At 40.3% G+C, this 24015-nt stretch overlaps 1 protein-coding gene across 2 annotated transcripts in view; it reads right to left on the bottom strand.

The window, feature by feature from the left end:
* Window positions 1-1833: 1833 nt before the first annotated feature.
* Window positions 1834-24015, bottom strand: part of arglu1b (arginine and glutamate rich 1b) — a 58264-nt gene continuing 36082 nt past the window's right edge. Inside the window, exons 2-4 of one of the 2 annotated variants that reach the window (XM_059964754.1) lie at window positions 22785-23010; window positions 19441-19524; window positions 1834-2711 (exon numbers count right to left, since the gene is read on the bottom strand). In XM_059964754.1, the coding sequence (XP_059820737.1) occupies window positions 2544-2711; window positions 19441-19524; window positions 22785-23010 (478 nt within the window). In that variant the 3' untranslated portion in view covers window positions 1834-2543. Of the gene's footprint in view, window positions 2712-19440; window positions 19525-19921; window positions 23011-24015 lie in introns of those variants that run through there. The other variant, XR_009511244.1, reaches the window with a different exon arrangement.

Raw genomic sequence — 24015 nt, 5'->3', positions numbered from 1 at the left:
TATGGATTCTGGTTAATTGGGGCAGCCATTTATTTGGGCCAACTCTTAAAAAACAAAAACTAAATCAAGAAAATAGGCAGGATTTCCTTCATTTATTTGGGACACTATGCCACTATTGGGACAGGAGATTATTGCCAAACAGTTTCTGTCTGGCAGTAGTTGCATATGTTTTGTGTTCAAAAAGCAGTGATTTTTGTCACTGATAGTTGGCGAGAAATAAGTCATAAAACAATTCTGATGAAGGGCCTTGGCCTAAAACATTGACTGTTTACTCTTTTCCATAGATGCTGCCTAGTCTGCTGAGTTCCTCCAGTACTTTGCGTGTGTTGCTTCGATTGCCTGCATCTGCAGACTTCCTCGTTCAGATCAATTTTGGTCAACACAGTTTCAAGCATTCAGTTTTGGAAATGCTGGGAGTGAAACTTAAGATCTTGGCGGATGCAATTGTGGAAAACAATTCAACAAAATTGTCTGATGCAGGCAGAGGCAGAGTCATGATGGTGCTAAGTTGCAACTCCTTTGTTTTCATCTACGAAAAAAGCTTAATTTCTACCTTTGGTGTCACTCCTTTTCAGGGTGGATGGGGTTCTGTTGAAGATCCTGATCTGGAGTTACACTCAGAGTTCAGTTATTCGCAGTTGTGGGACCTGCTCCCTGGGCCTCACAGCTGGGCACTTTTCAATATCCCACGGACAATGCCTAGAAGACAAGCACACCTTCGGGGTTCTGTAGTTTTATGGCCCTGTGGATTCTAAGCCAGTGCTGCTAACTTAAGTGTCGCAGGAGAGAACAGAACACTGGGAACAGAGTATCAGGTGTCGAAGCTGTGTATAGTGAGCTGTGCCCTCTCTCTCTCTCTCTCTCTCTCACTCACTGGTGGGGGAGAGATCCTTGATGACTCTTGGGTCATCAAAACTTGGGGAGAAAACTGGTCTGGCAGACATTTAACACCTGCATTTTTCAGGTATCGAATGGAACTACTGAAGACATTGCCTGAAGGCAGTCCAATATCTGCACTAGGCATCTGTGCTGATTAGTCAATCAAAAGAATGAGCCTACTTACACTGGGCAAATTCACCCATCAATAATTTTAGGAACTAATACACAATTTTATCGTACTGTAGAGGTATTGGTGTTCTAATTTCTTCTGCATTTCATTTAAATAACTGTTACTCAGTTAAACTATGATTAGTCTTTTAAAAAAAAATACTTTTTAACTATTTCCATGAAACTGGCCAATTGGGGCAGCCACATAATTGGGCCAAAATATACTGGTCCCAATGTATTCTAATTAACCAGAATCCACTGTACCATCATTTATTGTATGGCTTATATGGAGTGCAGACATTTGACGAGTTGGCGCTTGGCCTAGTGGATAAGGTCACTGGTTCGAGCCTCAGCGGCAGTGCACTGTGTCCTTGAGCAAGGCACTTAACAACACATTGCTCCTCGGCGACACCAGTGCCAAGCTGCTTGGGTCCTATTGCCCTTCCCTTGGACAACATCAGTGGTGTAGAGAGGGGAAGGCTTGCAGCTTGGGCAACTGCCGGTCTCCCATACAAACCTGCCCAGGCCTGCGCCCTGGAAACCTTCCAAGGCACAAATCCATGGTCTCACGAGACTAACGGATGCCTATTAATCATTTGATGTTTCCAAATGCCTTTTTTTCCTGGTCATAATGTCTATTTGCAACATGCCTATGAAATATTTTGATTAAAGGAACTTTAATCCATTAGAAACTTGGTTGGTTATTTTCACAAATAAAGGTATATGACAATTTGCAATTGCAATGTTTGGCAAAGTGCTTTAGAGTAACGTATAGCAGCTCTATCATTTCGTTTAAGACCTTATTTTATTTGTGAAGTTTGTACATTTACAACATGGGAAAAAAAAGCAGGCTAATTCGTGCTAAATAATGAAAAACAAATCAGAACATTAAGAGGTGCATGTACTGTGGATCCAGAACAATAATTCCTTTCACCCCCATAAATACAATTAATAATCTTACCTGTGAATGACGGGAGCCATTCCACTGACAACAGCATTATATTTGTTAACACACCACAGAGACTCCTAAGTTCATCAGGGTTGGTTGGGCAGTCAATTCTGATTGCAGATCCAAAATGTTTTTAAAATGTTATGTTTTCCAATTTGTTTCATTTACAATTGATATTACTACATCATCCCAATACTACTTAACATTTACATCAAATTGGGTTTGCTAAGTTAACTACAGCGGAACCCATTTTTAGAACATCTCTGAGCGTTTTGAACTCCCTAAATCTTTTGAAGTCTCAAACCTGCTGAAGCCAATTTGTTGTGGAAACTGATGAGGATGATCTCTGCATCAGCAAATCAGAGATGGTCTATACAGGGTTCCATTGCATTTGTAGATGTATGAATTTCAGTTTTAAAATCACATTTCTCATTCTGATAAGAAATGTTGTAGAGCACAGCCCACATCTGATCATTCGAACTTTATCTTTCCCAAAAACACTTCAACATGAAGCTACAAGGTTTAAAAAAAGAACACAAGCACAAAGTTATCCAACAGAGCTTTTCAGTGAGAAGGACAGCTTTGGCCTGGACTTCCCCTTGCCCAGGATCAGTTTTTGTTCTTCCTTTTGTTGACGCTGTCTTTCTTGCTCAAGCTTCATCCTTTCTTCATGGATTTTTCTTTGCTCTTCAACAATTTTCAATTGCTCCTCAGCCTGTAAATCACACAGATATTATTTAAAATTTTTCTATCAGTTGTTCCCATGCAAAAAGTGGTAGCATTATGCAATTAGCTCAACACAATTGCTTTCTCTCTAGAAATACTTTAGCTTCCACAATCATTGGAATAGTAAATTTGTTTTACAGTCCTATTCATATTCTCTTTAATAAGATTATTCTGAAGGTTAACATCTAACAATAGTTCAGATAAACATTACTGATACCTTGCAATCCTCAACTTGCATTGCATCACCATTAACAGCTGTGACTATAAATCTAAACTGCTGAATTATTTCTCCCCCTAAATCTCTTTCTACCTTTTATGTTCAAGGTTCACAAAAATTTGGATGCTTGGTAAGAGTTAAGGGGTTATGAAAAGGTGAGAGAATGGGTGAAAAAATAATCAGTAATAATAAATAATCGTCATCATAATAATCATCGGCCATAGTGGGGTGTGTCAGGAATGGTCAGGAGGAAGAGTATAGGAAACTGATACAGGATTTTGTGATATGGTGCAACTCAAACTACCTGCGTCTCAATATCACCAAGACCAAGGAGATGGTGGTGGACTTTAGGAGACCTAGGCTTCATATGGAGCCAGTGATCATTAATGGAGAATGTGTGGAGCAGGTTAAGACATACAAGTATCTGGGAGTGCAGTTAGATGAGAAGCTAGACTGGACTGCCAACACAGATGCCCTGTGCAGGAAAGCACAGAGTCGACTGTACTTCCTCAGAAGGCTGGCATCATACAATGTTTGTAGTGAGATGCTGAAGATGTTCTATCGGTCAGTTGTGGAGAGCGCCCTCTTCTTTGTGGTGGCGTGCTGGGGAGGCAGCATTAAGAGGAGGGATGCCTCACGTCTTAATAAGCTGGTAAGGAAGGCGGGCTCTGTCGTGGGCACAGAACTGGAGAGTATGACATTGGTGGCAGAGGAGGGCGCTGAGTAGGCTACGGTCAATCATGGAAAACCCTGAACATCCTCTGCACAGCACCATTCAGAGACAGAGAAGCAGCTTCAGCAGCAGGTTGCTGTCAATGCAATGCTCCTCAGACAGGATGAAGAGATCATTACTCCCCAACGCCATTCAGCTCTACAATTCAACCACCAGGGGCAAGACATGTTAAAGTGCCGGGGTTAGGACTGAGCTTAAGTTATCACTCAATGCACTTTAGTAAACTATTTAAGAACTTTTTAAAAGCTATTATTGCTTTTTGGGAGGGTGATTTTAGATGCATAATCATATTTATACAGAGTTAAATACTGTACGTAATTAGTTTTGCTACAATAAGTGCATGGGACACTGGAAAAATGTTGAATTTCCCCTTGGGGATGAATAAAGTATCTATCTATCTATCTAAAGCAGGTTCAATAGGCCAAATGGCCCAATTTTGCTCCAATAACTTATGATCCATTTTTTCTAATCTCGGACCTTTTTTGTCTGATTTCACTTCTTTGAGGTGCCTTGGGGGTATGTTATGCAAAAGCACCACACAAATATTTATAATGATTATTATTGGGTCACCTTGTTTGTATTGAAACAACTGATTTTTTTGATAAAATTATTACACAATAATATAAAAAAGCACTTATTTTCTGCAATATAAACTTTTCCAAAAGGAGGTTGCCTATTTTGGCCATATACAGAAAACAGTTACATTTTTAACACTGACTTTAGTTATTTAATTTATGGATGTCACACATCCAGGCAAATTTTTCACACAATATGCTTTTCAAATGGCTTGCTGCATCACTGGCAGCAGCTGCAAGCAATAAAATAAAGGCAATCAATTAAAGTACTTGGATTTCCTTCATAATTATATTTGCAATTTGGGGCAATTCTGCTAAATGTAGATCTGAATTCTCAAGTACTGTAATGAATATTTTACTTGACATAACAGAATTAGCTATGGATGTCCTTTGAACTTTACCCTGCAAATAAAGGTTGTATTAGAATTCTGCTGATTACAGGCAACTCTTAGATGCTTCAAAAAATATAAAATTTTAACCAGCTTAGTGAGCAAGGTACAATCAATGTGTTGATTACCAATTTTAAGAAGTAGTACTAGAAAAGGATATGGTTTAAAAAAAAACAAGAGAGCTAAGTGTTCCATTTAAAATTGTGTAATTGAGATGTGCTTCATTGGTCAGTAACCAGAAAATACGAAAAACATTCTCCAGCCATTTTTATTGAATAAAAGAACTGTGTACATTGAGGGAAATGTGGAAGGTGGATGACTGAAGCTTTAAGAGTCATAGAGTACCATAGCACACAGAATCACACCCTTCGTCTTATCGAGTCCATGCTGACGTAATCTTCTGGCTAGTCCCATCTACCTGCACTCAGACCAAATCTCTCCAAATGCCTCCCATCAATGTACCTACCCAAACTTCTTTTGAATGTTAAAATTGAACCCACAGCTTCTAAGTCCATTGCCAGTTTGTTTCACAATTGCACCACTCTGTAAGTCAAGAAGCTCCCCTATTCCACTTAAATATTTTACTTTCACCATTAACTTAAGATCTCTAGTTTTAGACACATCCAACACAAAGGTAAAAGCCTGCATACATTCACCCCATCAATACCCTTCATAATTTTCTATATCTCTATATGACTTTCCCTCATTCTGCTACACTCCTAACCTATCTCAGGATCTCAAGACCTAGCAAAATCCTTGTAAATGTTTTTCTATACTCTTTCATGCTTAAGAATATTTTTTTCCTGTAGGTAGGTCATCAGAATTGCTCACAGTATTCCAAACTTGGCCTCACCAACCTTTGAACAACTTCAACATAATATCGAAACTCCCGTACTCAATGCCCTGTTTTTATAAAAACCAATGTCCAGAAACACTCTGTACAACCCTTCAAGGAATTATGGACCTGTAATCACAGGTTCCTTTAAGAGAGCCATACAGCATTATGGCTTTGAAATAGATCCCATGCTCATCTAGTCCATCCAGAAGTTTTATTTTGCCTAGTCCAGGGGTCGGCAACGTTTACCACTGAAAGAGCCAATATGGACCCATTTCCCACAGAAAAGAAAACACTGGGAGCCACAAAATGAAATAACACTGCATACAACGGTTTTTTTTGCCTTTATGCTATGTATAAACAAACTATAATGTGTTGCATTTATGAAATTGATGAACTCCTGCAGAGAAAACGAAATTACATTTCTGCATGCAACAAAAACATTTTGAACTCCGAAAAAAAGACGTTGGGTTGAAGGTTACTCCGTAGGTAGCCTACCTTGGATCGAAGAATTAAAAGAAAGCGCACACTGGCGGGTGTCAGGCATTGGCAGTGGTGATGTATATTAATAGCAATAAAAAACACGTTGTAGCGGTGTGCTACACGCAGCGCTAAAATAAAGACACTGCAGTCAAAGATAACTTTATTCGAACTAAACAGCCTTGCTTTAAAGCCTCCCTCAACCCGTCCCCTTGGGCGCGGATGCTCCAAAAGACACGTACTCACAAACCCCCGTAGGCTATCTCCCTTCCGGAACAGAGGCTAATTGTGAGCCGGTTCGGATGTGCTAGGAAACGGTGTCTCCGCAAAGTTTTCAGATTGTACAAGATCACCATAATCTTCAAATTTCGAATTACATTTCAAAAGCTAACAAACCACGGGGAGCCGCATCACAGAGATCAAAGAGCCGCACGTGGCTCCGGAGCCGCAGGTTGCCGACCTCTGGCCTAGTCCCATCAACCTGCACCCAGATCAAAGACCTCCATAAACCATCCCATCCATGCACTTCTCAAATGTTGAAATCAAAACTGCATTCACCAAGACCACTGGCAGCTCGTTCCAATCTCACCACTCTCTAAGTGAATATGTTCCCCCTCATATACCCCTAAAACACTTCACCTTTCACCCATGACGTCTAGTTCTAGTCTTACCCAATCTCAGTGAAATAAGCCTGCTTGCATTTACCCTATCTATACCCCTCATCATTTTGTATACCATAATTTTATATAAAACAAGGTGAGCTCAATGTCAAATGATACGAAAATTCTGCTACCCTTTCGAGATATACCATGTGTTGATTTGGAAAACATTATTGATGCACAAAACCTTTGGGAAATTGAGCAGCAGGCTGGTTCAAACGTTCAGATGTTAGAAAACTTCAGTGAAGTGCTTCCATTCAGATTCATCTCAACAGCTCTTGATCAGGTTATCTTTTACTGTCAAACCTAAGTTTATCTTATATTTCAGCTTCAATGTTGGTGTAATGTTACATAGGTTGTAACATTTTTGAGTTGGTGAGAATGATAGTTCAGGAAGGGCAGAATTTGTTAGGTGTGTCCAGAAAGGATTCCTGAGACAATGTGTGTTCAGGCCTAAAGGAGTAATCCAGCGATTACTAAAAGAAAGGTCATACTGGATCCAGTACTAGGCAATGAACTGTATCAGAGGTGGGACTCTCAACAGATAATTCCAATGTTCGAGAAAGGCCCTAAAAATAAGCAGGGGAATTATAGGCTGGTGAGTCTGACATCAGACACGGGTAAATCATTGGAAGATATTCTAAGGGATCAGGTATATATGAATCCATGGGATTACTGTCCATGTTTACTATCTCTAATCAGGGCCTGTCTACCAAAGTACTTACACAGTATATCCTTATAGTACAAGTATTTGGATAGATAAAACCAGATTAGGGATAGTAAATATGCTTTGTGTGTGATATATTATTTTCTGGAGTTTTCAGAGATTATGAAGGTGGATGAAGGAAAGGCAGTGGACGATGTTTACATGGACTTTAAGCAAGACACACCCCTGAAAGCTATAAGGATGCTGTAAATAACTCAACCAGGACTCCTGCCAGTTATGCACCAGGTCTGAGAGACACCAAGCCATGGGGTTTTATCCACCCTAACTCACATGAAGAAAGCTAGCACCTCCTTTTCCATAATCCAGATACAGGCCATGACCACACTACTCCTTTGCTTCAGTTCTGTAGTTGGTGTCTGTCTCCACAGTAAATACAGATGCAGAAATATTATTTCTAAATCTCCCTCACCTTTTTTGGCTCCTTGTATAGATGACCATGCTCATCTTCAAGAAGACCCATCTTGTCCAATGCTACCCTTTTTCTCTCAATAAGGTTTCCCTTTTACCTTGTCTACCAGAGGAACTCTGGTCTTCTTTGAGCCCTCCTGATTTCAGTCTCAAGTGTTCTCTTGCATTGTTTATACACCCCATTTGTTCCTAACTGCCCATACCCGATTTGCACAGTGTTGTTTTTTTCTTTGCCAATGTCTCAATATTCCCTAATAACCAGATTCTGTACTCTCAATATTTCATTTCTGAAGGCCTCCCAGTACAAACATAGAAACATAGAAAACAATACAGGCCTTCGGCCCACAAAGCTCTGCTGAACATATCCCTACCTTAGAACCACCTAGGCTTTACCCATAGCCCTCTATTTTTCTAAGCTCCATGTAGCCATCCAGGAGTCTCAAAGACGCTATCATTTCCACCTCTGGCAGCTCATTCCACGCACTCACCACTTTCTGCATAAAAAAGTTACCCTGACATCTACTCCGTACCTACTTCCAAGCACCACAAGACCTTCAACCCATGACATTGCACAGACTTTTTAACCTACTCCCCTATCAATCTAACCTTTCCCAACACACAGGCCTCCATTTTTCTTTCATCTGTGTGCCTATGTAAGAGTTCATTAAATGTTCTTAATGTACCTGCCACTATCAGCTGTGAAAAATGCACTGACAGTCCACTATCGATGCCTCGTATCATTTTAAACACCTTTATCAAACCACCTCTTATCCTCCATCACTCATGCTAATTCAACCTTTCCACTGTTCACTAATCTAGGCAGCACCCTGGTAAAGTTCTGCACCCTCTCTCAAGCTTTCACATTCTTCCTATTATGAGGCAACCAGAACTGAATACAATACTCCGAAGTGTGGTCTAAACAGAATTTTATAAAGCTGCAATATCGCCTCGCTGTTTTTGAACTCAATCTGACGAATGAAGACCAATACACCATACACCTTTTTAACCACTTCATTAACTTGTATGGCAACTTTGATGGGTCTATGGATCTGGACCCCAGGATCCCTCTGTTCCTCCACAGCTAAAATTCCTGCCATTAACCCTGCACTTTAAGTATAAACCACTTCTATCACTAATCTGTCTATGCTCCTCCAAATGCTCATGAATCCTGTCTCTAAGAATCCTCTCCAAGTTTGCCCACCACTGACGGAAGATTCATTGGTCCATAATTCCTAGGATTAACCACATTACTTTTCTGAAGAGATGAATAACACTTATCACTTTCCAATTTCTAATAGTGTAATATTCCTGTGGCCAGTGAGAAGACAAAGATCATCAATCTCTTCCCTAGATTCCCAGAGAGATCTGGGTATATCCTGCCAAGCTTCGGGAACTCATCTATCCTATTGTTTCTCAAAAATTCCATCACATCTACTTTCTTAATGCCAACAAGTTTCAGTATTTAAGTCTGTTTACATTCTTCAAAATCCCTCTCACTGATGAATACTGAAGCATGCATTAAGGACTTCTTCTAACTCCAGGCACATTTCCTGTCTTATTGCTGATTGGTCCAACTCTCACTTCAGTCATCTTCCTGTTCTCCACAGGTGTAAAATGCCTTGGGGTTTTCCTTAATTCTACTTGTCAAAGCTTTCTTATGCCCCCTCTTAGCTCTTCTGAGTCCCTTAAGCTTCTTTTTGACTACCTTATAACTCTTCAGATCCCATCTGCCACCCTCCAAACATCTGTTACTACTCCTGTGGCCAGTGAAGATGCAAAGATCATCGCCAAAGGCACAGCAATCCTTCCCTCACCTCCTGTGGTAACCTGTGGTTTAGCCTGTCTGGCCCCAGGGAGTTACCTACCCCAATGTTTTTCAAAAGAAGCTAACACGTCGTCTTTCTTAACGTCAACTTGTTACAACATATTAGACTGTTCTACACTGACCTCATATCTGTCCAGGTCCATCTTACTGGTGAATAATGAAGCAAAGTATTCATTAAGGACCTAACCTACCTCTCTTCTGATTTCAGGTACATGACTCCTCTATTATCAATCATCTGTCTTATACTCATTCTAGTCAACCTCCCGTTTTTCACATACGTGTAGGGATTTTCCTTAATCCTACTTACTGAGGCCTTCTTGTGTCCCCTTTTAACTCTAAGTCCCTTCTTAAGCTCCCTCCTGGCTACCTTATAACTCTCCAGACCCCAGGCGACATTGTGGAATCATGGGAAGTTCACATCTACAGATGTGCTGGGCTATCTGCACCACCCTTTGCAGAGTCCTGCAATTAATGGAGATACAGTTCTCATACCAGGCAGTAATACAGCCAGTCAGGATGTTCTCAATTGTGAGGGAGCAACCTCCACATTTCTGCTGTAATTTTCCTGCATATATCTGTTCCCAACTTACACTCCCAAATTTCTGCCCAATAGCATTATAATTTGCCTACTTCCAATTAAATACTTCCTCATACTGTCTATGGCTATGTTAAAGGTATTTGTGGTCAGTCTCCAAAATGCTGGTTGTGCATTACAGAAGGGATGGAGATGGGCTAACCCCTACTGACAAAAATGGATCTGAGGTTGAGAGGGTAAACAGCTTTAAGTTCCTCACCATCCACATCACCGAGGACCTTGTGGTCTGTATACACCAACTATGTGGTGAAACATAGAAAGCCTACTGCACAATACAGGCCCTTTGGCCCACAAAGTTGAGTCAAATATGGCCCTACCGTAGAAATTACTGAGCTTACCCACAGCCCTCCATTTTTGTAAGCTCCACGTACCTATCCAAAAGTCTCTTAAAAGACCCTGCCATATCCGCCTCCACCACCACTGCCAGTAGCCCATTCCACGCACTCACCACTCTCTGTGTAAAAAAACTTACCCCTGACATCTCCTCTGTACCTACACCCTAGCACCTTAAACCTGTGTCCTTTTGTGGCAACCATTTCAGCCCTGGGAAAAAGCCTCTGACTAACCACACGATCAATGCCTCTCATCATCTTATACACCTCTATTAGATCACCTCTCATCCTCCTTCGCTCCAAGGAGAAAAGGCTGAGTTCACTCAATCTATTCTCATAACGCATGCTCCCCAATCCAGGCAACATCCTTGTAAATCTCCTCTGCACCCTTTCTATGGTTTCCACATCCTTCCTGTAGTGAGGTGACTACAACTGAGCACAGTACTTCAACTGGGGTCTGACTAGGGTCCTACATACCTGCAACATTACCTCTCTGCTCCTAAATTCAATTTCACGATTGATGAAGGCCAATACACTGTATGCCTTCTTAACCACAGAGACAACCTGCGCAGCTGCTCTGAGCGTCCTATGGACTCGGAACCCAAGATCCCTCTGATCCTCCACACTGCCAACAGATTTACCATTAATACTATATTCTTCCATCATATTTGACCTACCAAAATGAACCACTTCACACTTAATCTGGGTTGAACTCCATCTGCCACTTCTCAGCCCAGTTTTGCATCCTATCAATGTCCCACTGTAACCTCCTACAGCCCCCAACACTATCCACAAACCCTCCAACCTTTGTGTCATCAGCTAACTTACTAACCTATCCCTCCATTTCCTCTTCCAGGTCAGTTATAAAAATCACGGAGAATAAGTGTCCCAGAACAGATCCCTGAGACACAACACTGGTCACCGACCTCCATGCAGAATATGACCCCTCTACAACCATTCTTTACACTCTGTGGGCAAGCCAGTTCTGGATCCACAAAGCAATGTCCTCTTGGATCCCATGCCTCCTTACTTTCTCAATAAGCCTTGCATGGGGTACCTTATCAAATGCCTTGCTGAAATCTACAAACCCCATTTCCAGAAAAGTTGGGATATTTTCCAAAATGCAATAAAAAACAAAAATCTGTGATATGTTAGTTCACGTGAACTTTTATTTAACTGACAAAAGTACAAAGAAAAGATTTTCAATAGTTTTACTGACCAACTTAATTGTATTTTGTAAATATACACAAATTTAGAATTTGATGGCTGCAACACACTCAACAAAAGTTGGGACAGAGGCATGTTTACCATTATGTTACATCACCTTTCCTTTTAATAACACTTTTTAATCGTTTTGGAACTGAGGATACTAATTGTAGTAGATTTGCAATTGGAAATTTTGTCCATTCTTGCTTGATGTAAGACTTCAGCTGCTCAACAGTCTGTGATCTCCGTTGTCTGATTCTTCTCTTCATGATGCGCCATACATTTTCAATAGGAGATAGATCTGGACTGGCAGCAGGCCAGTCAAGCACACGCACTCTGTGTCTACAAAGCCACGCTGTTGTAGCCCGTGCAGAATGTGGGCTGGCATTGTCCTGCTGAAATAAGCATGGGCGCCCCGGGAAGAGACATCGCCTTGATGGCAACATGTCTCTCTCTAAAATCCTAATATACGCCTCAGAGTCAATGGTACCTTCACATACATGCAACTCACCCACGCTGTGGGCACTGATGCACCCTCATACCATCATAGATGCTGGCTTTTGCACCTTTCGCTGATAACAATCAGGATGGTCATTTTCATCTTTGGCACGGAGAACTCGATGCCCGTTTTTACCGAAAACTAGCTGAAATGTGGACTCATCTGACCACAGCACATGGTTCCACAGTGTTTCGGTCCACCTGAGATGAGCTCGGGCCCAGAGAACTCGCCCGCGTTTCTGCATAGAGTTGATGTATGGCTTCCTCCTTGCGAAATACAGTTTCAAGTTGCATTTCTGGATGCAGTGACGGACTGTGTTAAGTGACAATGGTTTTCCGAAGTACTCACAAGCCCAGGTGGCTATAATTGTTACAGTAGCATGACGGTTTCTTAAGCAGTGCCGCCTGAGGGCTCGAAGATCATGCACATTCAAACGGTGGTTTCCGACCTTGCCCTTTACGCACTGCAATGTCTCTGAATCTTTTCACAATATTATGTACTGTAGATGTTGAAAAACCTAAATTCTTTGCAATCTTGCATTGGGAAATGTTCCTTTTGAACTGACTAACAATTCTCTCATGAATTTTGACACAAAGGGGTGAGCCACGACCCATCCTTGCTTGCAAAGACTGAGTCTTTGATGGACGCTACTTTTAAACCCAGTCATGATACCTCACCTGCTACCAATTAGCCTGCTTAATGTGGAGTCTTCCAAACCGGTGTTACTTGAATATTCTGTGCACTTTTCAATCTTATTTTAACTCTGTCCCAACTTTTGTTGAGTGTGTTGCAGCCATCAAATTCTAAATTTGTGTATATTTACAAAATACAATTGGTCAGTAAAACTATTGAAAATCTTTTCTTTGTACTTTTGTCAGTTAAATAAAGGTTCACGTGAATTAACATATTACAGATTTTTGTTTTTATTGCATTTTGGAAAATATCCCAACTTTTCTGGAAATGGGGTTGTATATACACTACATCCACTGCTCTTCCTTGATCAATGACTTTAGTCACATCCTCAAAAAATCAATCAGGCTTGTAAGGCACAACCTGCCCTTGACAAAGCCATGCTGACTATTCCTAATCATATTATACCTCTCCAAATGTTCATAAATCCTGCCTCTCAGGATCTTCTCCATCAACTTACCAACCACTGAGGTAAGACTCACTGGTCTATAATTTCCTGAGCTATCTCTACTCTCTTTCTTGAATAAGGGAACAATATCGGCAACTCTCCAATCCTCTGGAATCTCTCGTCCCCGCTGATGATGCAAAGATCATCGCCAGAGGCCGAGCAATCTCCTGCCTCGCTTCCTACAGTAGCCTGGGGGTACATCTCATTCAGTCCCGGCGACTTATCCAACTTGATGCTTTCCAAAAGCCCCAGCACATTTGCTTTCTTAATATCTACATGCTTAACCTTTTCAGTCTGCTGCAAGTCATCACTGCAATCACCAAGATCCTTTTCCAAGGTGAATACTGAAGTATTCATTAAGTACCTCTGCTACTTCCTCCGGTTCCATACATACTTTCCAATTTCACACTTGATAGGTCTTATGCTCTTGCTCTTCACACACCTGTAGAATGCCTTGGGGTGTTGCTTAATCCTGCCCGCCAAGACCTTCTCATTGCTCCTTCTGGCTCTCCTAATTTCCTTCTTAAGCTCCTTCCTGTTAGCTTGATAATCTTCCAGATCTCAACATTACCTAGCTCTCTGAACCTTCTGTAAGCTTTTTCTTCTTGCCTAGATTTATTACAGCCTTTGTACACCACGGTTCCTGTACTCTACCATAATTTCCCTGTCTCACTGGAACGTACCTATGCAGAACTCCACACAAAGTATCCCCTGAACATTTGCCACATTTCTTCTGTACTTTCCCGAGAACATCTCTTTCCAATTTAAGCCTCCAATTTCCTGCCTGATAGCCTCATAATTCCCCTTACTCCAATTAAACGCTTTTCTAACTTGTCTGTTCCTAACTCTCTAAAATGCTATTGTAAAGGAGATAGAATTATGATCACCATCTCCAAAATGCTCTCCCACTGAGAGATCTGACACCTGACCAGGTTCATTTCCCAATACCAAATCAAGTACAGCTTCTCCTCTTGTAGGCTTATCTACATATTGTATCAAGAAACCTTCCTGAACACAACTAACAAACTCTATCTCATCTAAGCCCCTCTCTCTAGGGAGATGCCAATTGATATTTGGGAAATTAAAATCTCCCGTCATGACAACTCTGTTATTATTACACCTTTCAGGATCTGTTTCCCTATCTGCTCCTCAATATCCCTGTTACTATTGGGCAGCCTATAAAAAACACCTAGTAAAGTTATTGACCCCTTCCTGCTCCTAATCTCCACCCAAAGAGACTCTGGTGACAATCCCTCCCATGGTGTACACCTTTACTACAGCCATTACACCCCACCCATGAAGTTGATACCAAAGTGTACCATAACTTCTGGCTGCTCACCCACCCCTTTCTCTGTGGATAGCACATGGGAAGCAACATACAATCCAGGAGTCTCTTTCACATCCACAGAATTTCTTGTTTGTTACCCTAGCTACTGAATCCTTAAAACCACCTCTCTCCTCTTCCTCCCACCCCCAAACCCGAGCCACTGAATCAGACTAATACCTGCGGCTTTCCAGTGGCAGACTTGTTATTGAGGGGAATGGGTGACTGGACACAGTGGTACTGTGCACTCTCTCTCTAACCCCTTTCCCTCTCCTTACAGTCACTCAGCTAGTTGCCTCCTGCAACTTGGGTGTTACTGCCTCCCTCTAATCCTATTTATTAACTCTTCATTATCTTGAATCTTGAATTGTCCAGCTCCAGTTCACTAATACAGGTCTGTAAGGAGCTGCACCAACATGCACTCAGATTTACCAGGCATCTCTGCCAGAAAGGAAGCTTTCCCAATCCAAACTGCTAAATCCCTTCTGGTTTTATTCCAATTTAGAATCTCAACCTGAGGACCTGTCCTCCCTTCATCCAAAGTGTTCCCCTGCATACACTTCCATCACCTATCCTACACCTGATTAGGAAAAAAAAACGGAAGTGTATGCTAAGTATATGAAATTGGTTTCAAACAAATCTCAAGGTTTATAGAGAATGTAAGCGAAAATTTAAAAGAAATAAGGAGGGCAAAGGGGGCCATGAAATTACCTTGGAAGAAGGAGTATTGAAAATCCTATGAAATCCTATGGAAAATCCTATCTAAGGAATGAAGGAATAAGTACCCTAGGTACTGGAGGGATAATATACAGAACCAGGAGATATGACTGAGATCTTAAATAAATATATAAACAATCCTAAAATAAAAAATAAATCCTTCTCATCACTATTCACTAGTGAAAAGGATATGGAGATTGGACAGTTAAGGAACGGTACAATTGTATTCTGGAGTATGATGGTATCAGGATGGACACTTAGGCTTGAAAGGATCCATCCTAGGATCTCACAGGAATAAAGCAAACACTGCTGGAGCTCTGACAGAGAATTTTGTATTATATCAGCCATAGATGAAACACCAAAAGACTGGAAGATAGCTATATGTTGTCTCCTTGTTCAAAAAGGCCAGAAACTTAAAGGCTGTCAAATCTTACATCTTTGATTAGGAAGTTGTTGAACATTCTGAGATCATGATTATGTTCACTTCAGAAGGCTATTAGGAGCCAACATGGTTTTGTGTGCGAGAGATTATGCCTCACAAATCTGACTGAGACATCTGAGGTAATCAGAAAATTGAAGATAAAGTGAACACATGGCTTATGCAGCAGTACTAAATGGTAGGCTAGTCAAGGACAAGGCACAAAGAACTTGAGGTGTTTTGGCAAAATGGACCCAAAATTGACTATGTTTTAAGAAGCAGAGGGTAATCACAAAGAAGATACGCCAGTGGCTATGCTTCATGAGGAAACTTGGTATGTCACCAAAAACTAGCAAATTTCTATAATGGAGAGCATTCTGAATAGTTGCATCACCACCTGGTTAGGAGGCACCAATACACAGGTTCGGAAAAATTAGCTGAGGGTCGTCAACTCAGCCAGCTCCAACATGGACATGATTCTCCCCACCATCAAGAACTTCTTCAAAAGGCAATGCCTCAAGAAAGCAGGATCCATCGTTGAAGGATCTTACCATCTGGAACATGCCCTCTTCTCATTACTACCATCAGGAGGTGGTACAGGAATCTGAGACACACACTTAACATGAAAAGAACAGCCTCTTCTCTACTTTTGAATAGTCCATGAACATTTCCTCTCTATTCGTCTTATGCACTATTTATTTTTTATTGTAACATAGTAACTTTTTGTCCTGCATTGTACTGCTTCCACAAAAACAAGTTTCACATCATATGATAATAAACCTGATTCTGATGGTGGATAGGTGGTGATGACTGAAAATCTGTGTAGTTATACACACATGAACTTCTGCTGTTATGAACGACTTGGATGACACTTGGATGAAAATGAAGTGGGTATGATTAGGAAGTTTACAGATGACATAAAATTGATACAGATACAGAGCAAAAACGGGTGTCTAAGGATAAAAGAAAACATTAAATATGAAAACAAGCTAGCAAACAATATCAAAGTGGATAGTAACAGCTTTTTCAAAATATATAAAATATAAGAAAGTAGATATAAGACCTCCAGAAAATGAGGCTGGAGAAATAATGGGGGGACAAGGATATGGCAGCTGAACTAAATGAGCATTTGCATCAGTCTTCACTGTGGAAGACACTAGCAGTGTGCCAGATGTTGAACAGCACAAAGGAAGTGAAGTGGGTTCAGTTACTATTACAAGGGAGAAGGTGCTTAAAAAGTTGGAAGCCATAAGGGTATACAAGATACCCGGACCAGATGAACTGCACCCCTAGGGAGGTAGCAATAGAGAATACGGAAGCATTAGGAATGAGCTTTCAAAAATCATTGGCACCATGCCAGACTGCAGAGGGCTGGAAAACTGAAAATGTCACTCCACTCTTTAAGAAAGGTGGAAGGCAGCAAAAAGGGAATTATAAATCAGTTAGCCTGACTTCAATGGTTGGGAAGATCTTAGAGTCAATTGTCAAGGATGATGTTATGGAGTACTTGGTGACATAGGACAAGATAGAACAAAGTCAGCATGATTTCCTAAACGGAAAATCTTGTCCAACAAGCCTTTTGGAATTCTTTGAGAAGATTACACGTAGGATAGATAAAGGGATGCAGTGGATATTGTATATTTGGACTTTCAGAAGGCCTTTGACAAGGTGTCACACATGAAGCTGCTTACCAAGTGAAGAGCCCATGGTATTACAGGAAAGTTACCGGCACTATTAGAGCATCGGCTGATTGGTAGGAGGTAGCGAGTGGGGATAAAAGGATCCTTTTCTGGTTGGCTGCAAGTGGCCAGTGGTGTTCTGCAGGAGTCAGTGCTGGGACCGCTTCTTTTATGCTGTATATCAATGATTTAGATGATGGAGAAGATAGCTTTGTTGCCAAGTTTGCAGACGATACAAAGATTTGTAGAGGAGCAGGTAGTGTTGAGGAAACAAGTAGGCTGCAGAAGAACATAAGACAGATTAGGAGAACGGGCAAGAAAGTGGCAAATGAAATATGTTGGAAAATGCATGGTCAAGCACTTTGGTAGAAGATATAAATGTGCAGACTATTGTCTAAATGGGAAGAAAATCCAAGAATCTGAGTTGCAAAGGGATTTGGGAGTTCTTGTGCAAAACACCCTATAGGTTAACTTGCAGCTAGTCGATGGTGAGGAAGGCAAATGCAATGTTTGCATTCATTTCAAGAGGTCCAGAATACAAGAGCAGCGATGTGTTGCTGAGGCTTTATAAGGCACTGGTGAGGCTTAACATGAATATTGTGAACAGTTTTGTGCTCCTCATCTAAGAAAAAGATACGCTGAGATTGGAGAGGGTTCAGAGGAGGCTCCTAAGGATAATTATGGGAATGAAAGGGTTATCGTACATGGAACATTTGATAGATCTAGATGTGTTCTTGCTGGAATTTAGAAGGATGGGGGGGGTGTGGAATTCTCATTGAAACCTTTTGAATGTTGAAAGGTCTAGACAGAGCAGATGTGTAAAGGATGTTTCCCATGGTGGAGGACTCTAGAACAAGAGGGTACAGCCTCAGGATAGAAGGGCGTCCATTTAAAATAGAGATGCGGAGAAATTTCTTTAGTCAGAGGGTGGTAAATTTGCGGAATTTAATACTATGGACAACCGTGGAGGCCAGGTCGTTGGATGTATTTAAGGTAGAGCTTGATAGGTTCTTGATTGGACACTGCATCAATGGTTATGGGGAGAAGGCTGCTGAGTGGGGCTGAGGAGGATAAAGAAAGGATCAGCCATGATTGAATGGAGGAGCAGACTTGATGGGCCAAATGGCCTATTTCTTCTCCTATGAAATAGAGGACCTGGAAAGTTGGGCAAAGTGCTGACAATTTAATCCAGTACTTGTGAGGTAATACACACTAGGATATCAAATGGCTAGAAGTTTTGGAGCAATGATATGCAAGAGGCTTTGGGATGCATGTTGATAACTCCTTCCAAATGACAAAGGCTGAATAGGGTAACGAAGAAGGCATTAGTTAGACCTCACAGCGTATTGTGTATTATTCTAGTTGCCACATTACAGGAAGAATACAGTGAGGCATAGAAGAAATTCACCTTGAATTTGTCTGGAATGTTAAGTTATAAGGAGATATTAGATAGGCTAGGTTTAGATAGGAAGCTGAGGGAACCTTACAGAGGCTTACAAATTTAAAAGGCACAGATAGGATACACAAAGTACACTGCAGATGCTGTGGTCAAATCAACACATACAAACACGCTGGAGGAGCTCAGCAGGTCGGGCAGCAATTGACTGCTCATTTCCACGGATGCTGCCCAACCTGCTGAGTTCCTTGAGATAGAATATACTGTCTTTTACCCAGAGCAGGAGTATCTGAACTACAGAGCCACAGGTTTAAGCAAAGAGGGAGAAATATAAGAGATCTGATGATTAACATTCCCCACCTACCCCCCACCCCCAATCCCAGGGCAATGAAAACCTGGAAGGAGATGTTCGAGAAGGTAATGGAAACGGAAGGTTACAGGCTGTATGTGGGTAAATATGATTAGCAGACATCATGGTAGGAATGGATGAGGTAGGTCAAAAGGCCCAATACCGTGTTATGTTTCTATGATCACATTAAATAAAACAACCATAGATCCATACTTACCAACTTAGCCTGAGCTTCTGCTATTTTTCGATTATTTTCCTCCAATATTCGCTCAAGTTCTTCCCGTTTAGCTCGTTCTTCCTCCTAAATGAGACAATAAGATGTTAATGGAGTGAAATCATTTTAAGTTTGCATCTAGACTAGCTGCTTCTTCCCTTAGTATCCTTTCCTTCTTCCCTACACCCAAGACAGCCACTTTTATTGCCAGTCATTCTGGTGAACTATTTTGCCCCTAGTTACAATTTCTCCTGGATTACATCATACCCCCAACCCCAACCCCTCAAATGACAATGACCCACACCCTTTTTTCAGCCTTGCTGATATTACTACTTTCTTTAAACCACACATAATACAACTTCTACAGAAACTTTACCAATTACATTAAAAAATAAAAAAACAAAGTTTTTTTTCATCAATTACAAATACCTACGTATGCTTTACCTATAACTCCATTAATCAGCATTAAAAGTTGAATATTTACTGTCTCGTCCAGTGTCCTGCAGAGTGTGCTCCTCGGCTGCCATATGCGCCAGCTTCCTCTTTAAACTGATTTGTACTGTTAGCTTGGCAACACCTGCATCAGCAGCTCAGCCAATAACAAGAAACACAACACAACGCAGGCTGAGCTGAGGAATGCAGATGTTTACGGTAAGAAGAAACAATATAAATCACCATTCCTAAGGCAAACAATTAATAAGAAAGATACATTTACTGTTAGTGAAAAATACAAGCTTTAATCCATCCTTTTGTGGAACTGAGAGCATCTTTCACAGTGGGAAGAAATGATGACTTTTTTCTGTTCTGAGAACAAATCACACAAGTAACCTTGAAGCTACTCATGATACATTAAGTTTTGAAAATTAAGACATTGTTTGCCTTTATTCATTTAATAAATACTGGTTAACTAATATTGGCTTTGTCATAAAGTATCTTTCTAAAGACATCAAAATTCTAGATTCCCCTACAGAACAAAATTAAACACTACCAAATAAAGTTCTTAGAACTGGATTTTCCAGAACAGAAAAATTACATTTTCAATACTGTGAATGGCCCAGGAAATTTGCCCTTTGTCTGCAGGATGACAATGTAAACATGAAGCCGAGCAAAACTATCAGAGACATGAGAAAGAAAAATAATCTTACTATGAATAGTAATGTGCTACAAGCCGATACTCATCAACCCTAGAAATTCAAATAATCTGAATAAAGTTAGAGTAAATAATACAAAATGCTATACCTTAAGATATAATGCACTGAGTACTTCAAAATAAAAGCACATTGAAATAAGGTACTACTATCATGCAACTTATAATACAATACTGATCTGAAAGCGTTTTATAATTTCATTAAGTTGCAATTAAGTTAAACAATAAAGCTCATCCCTGTATCAAATACAAATATGATATACTTACTCTAAGGCAGCTGATATTCTGAAATTAATATTAATTCAACTCCAAGAAACCAACTGATGCAGTAATGAAAAAAAACTAACATCTTTCACTTAATGTTAAAAACTACAGGACAAGTTCATAAATACAATATGTAAACATGAAACCACCAGGGATTGTAGCCAAAAATCATTGTAGGGTTTATTTCTGAAACAATTCATCAAATTTTTATGTGCAACCTAACATTACATGACAACCCAACTACTAACTAACCTCTTGAAGCCACTGTGGAATTTTAAAATATAGCCATACATGGGTTGGGGATCATTTTAACTTTACCAACGTGCTGTTTTATTGACAGATGTGGCACCACATGAAAATATGCTGTATTGCACGAAAGTGGCAGGCTCAGTATAATCACCTTTCAACATATAACACTTGGAGAAAAATACCCAGCCCTGAATTTAAAGCGATAAAATGGAGATATGAATTGCTTATATCTTTTAGAGGGTATATAAGAAAACAATCAGTGTCAGTCTCACCAAAGAGAGATCAGTAGCTACTTCAGCTTATTCATAAATCTGGGGTTCGACCTAGCTTGAGGAATGGGGATGCAAAACCAAAGGACAGTCAGTTTAGAGGGGGAAGGGCACATGGATGAAGCAGAAGCTTGGCAATGATGAGAAGGTTATTCAAAGTTTCAAAAGAATTAGAAATGAATGAAGTCATTCTTTTTGCCAAATATTTGGAAGCAATTTTGATCTAGAAAGCAAAAATAAAAGTAAACATATTTGAAGCCACCCAGTCATTTAACAGTAAGAAAATACGCCAGGACTTGCATTGTTGTTGATCTACACAATAATGAAATTAAATCATCGTGTTCTTAAAAGTGATGTCATATGGTCAAAACTAAATGCAATATTAAACTTCATTTGTTAGTTTTAGTTTCTTCAAAGCAAATAATGGATAAAACACTATTTTGTGCCACTTTGGTCTTTCCTAATTCCACTCAAGAATTCTAAACAACTGGAAGAAAACTATATACACTTTTGAAACCTATATTATTTCAAACTTAAAGAGTTACCAAATTGCAATTGAGACTGATACTGCACTACACTACAAGACTATTTCATTTCAGAATCCAGAGGTAATGAGTGTCAGCAAACTTCAATAAATATGTAGCAATTCACTATTTCAGAGGAAGATATTTTTCTGCTTTTGCTACTGTGACCACGTAACACAGAATGTCCAGCTTCACATTAAAACAGGAACTCACCAGCTGATTTAGGAGAAAAAAATTACTTATAAATATACTCAGGAGGAACGTTAAAGGCCTAGTTCCTAGAATCATTTGAATAAAATGAAGGCCAATGTCAGAAACCCAACAGAGGAAGCGTCTCTGTTGCATCTTATATAAGATGGATATGCAGCAAACATGAACCACTTGCCATACACGAGTATTGTAGGTTCATCCACTTTGACCTATTACAGTAGTGGGAAAGACCAAGTCATGGAATCAAAATGGAAAACAAAGTGATTACACAAATGAAGGGCAAATCATTCTCCTGTAAGAGCCTTTAAAAGAAAATCTTTTTGCATAATTAGATAATAAAGTCTGCAGCCATGGCAAAAGTTTCAATTAAATAAGTGTGAAAAGAGATTTTCAACTAGTACACTGGTACTTTGGTATTGTTTCTTCTAAAGTTCTTTAATTTAAACAGCAAATGCCATGGCACAATGCTTGTGTAGCCTAATTAAATACTACATTCAGCATCTTAGGCTCTAATGGAAGAAAAATGCAACTTAAAAAAAACAATGTTGTGGTACTGAAGACTGCAGGAAAAGAGGTAAATGCATTCTGATTCCATTTATTGATGGTAACTAAGTGGTGACTATTAACTGTGACTGAAAGTTTTGCCATGGACTGTCGTTTGCTTTTCCAACGACCGAGCGTTACCTCTCTGGCTTTCTGTGCAGCAAGCTCAGCATGTCGCTGTCGCTCAAGCTCCTCCAACAGTTGTTTTTCCATAATACGCTTAGCCTCCTCGACACGTCGGAGTACCTCGCGTTCAATCTCATCTTTGCGCTTCTCTAACTCTTCTTCCACACGTTTAGCTACAAGTTCCTCTACTCTTCTTGCTGTTTCTTCTTCAATCAACTTTTCTTCTATTTCCTGTTGTCGACTTCAGGAAAGAAGGGAAACAATTAATATACAAATCTCTACTAATAAGTAGCAGCACTATACAAAACAAATATCACAATCCATTAGCTCACAGTAGTCTCTCTTGCTTCCTATGAATCAGAATGCTGCAAGCTTCAATTCCACTCAAAGTTTGGCTATATAATAAGCTAACAGTGTAGTGTGTTACAGAGACAGCACAACATTGTACATATCCCACACCAATATGGAAGAAAAACAAGATTCTGTACAATAACTTGAGGGACAGCATGGAAGCTCTTCATGGTCATTACAAGTATTCCCCAGTTTACGAATGTTCGCTTTACGCCACTTCACTTTTACAAAGACCTACATTAGTAACCTGTTTTTGCATTACACAGAGGATTTTCACTTTTACGAAAATTTTCCCCATATAAATTAATGGTTCTTCACTTTACACCATTTCAGCTTAAGAAAGGTTTCATAGGAACGCACTACCTTGGTAAAAGGGGGGGGGGGGAACACCTGTATTCAGTAATTAACAATGCTGAAATACCCTTAGTGGAAATTAATCAGTTTTTGCAGGTCTTCATGTGCTAAGTGAGCCCATTTCATAAAGTTGCCATAAAGTGTACTTCAAAAACACACAGTTTTTAAATACAAGCACCTCCTTAATTGTTGGAGCAGTCAAAGTGTGAGTGAACCAGTGCTATAGAGTGGTCGGGCTTTGACTCAACAGGCTTGGACATGAACAGGCAGAGACTAGGACTTGAAAAGACTAGAGGTATGACAAGTATAGACAGGATGATAGTTTAGGCAGTGGAATGTTCCTCCTGTGGGATGTGGGATTTTAGAATACCCAGTCTCCCTGATGACTACATCTATAGGAAGTGCACCCTTCAGGTCCAGGTAAGACTTTTACTGAGTGGTCACACCCAGAGTGCAGGCTTTAAATACGTGGTGACCAGGAGAAGTTAGGGGAGTAAAAAGTCAGTACTGGGTTCCCCTCAGCAACAAATATATCCCTTTG

Source organism: Hypanus sabinus, chromosome 3, assembly GCF_030144855.1.
Source record: "Hypanus sabinus isolate sHypSab1 chromosome 3, sHypSab1.hap1, whole genome shotgun sequence".
Classification (NCBI taxonomy): domain Eukaryota; kingdom Metazoa; phylum Chordata; class Chondrichthyes; order Myliobatiformes; family Dasyatidae; genus Hypanus; species Hypanus sabinus.
This window is presented reverse-complemented; position numbering and strand designations above follow the sequence as displayed.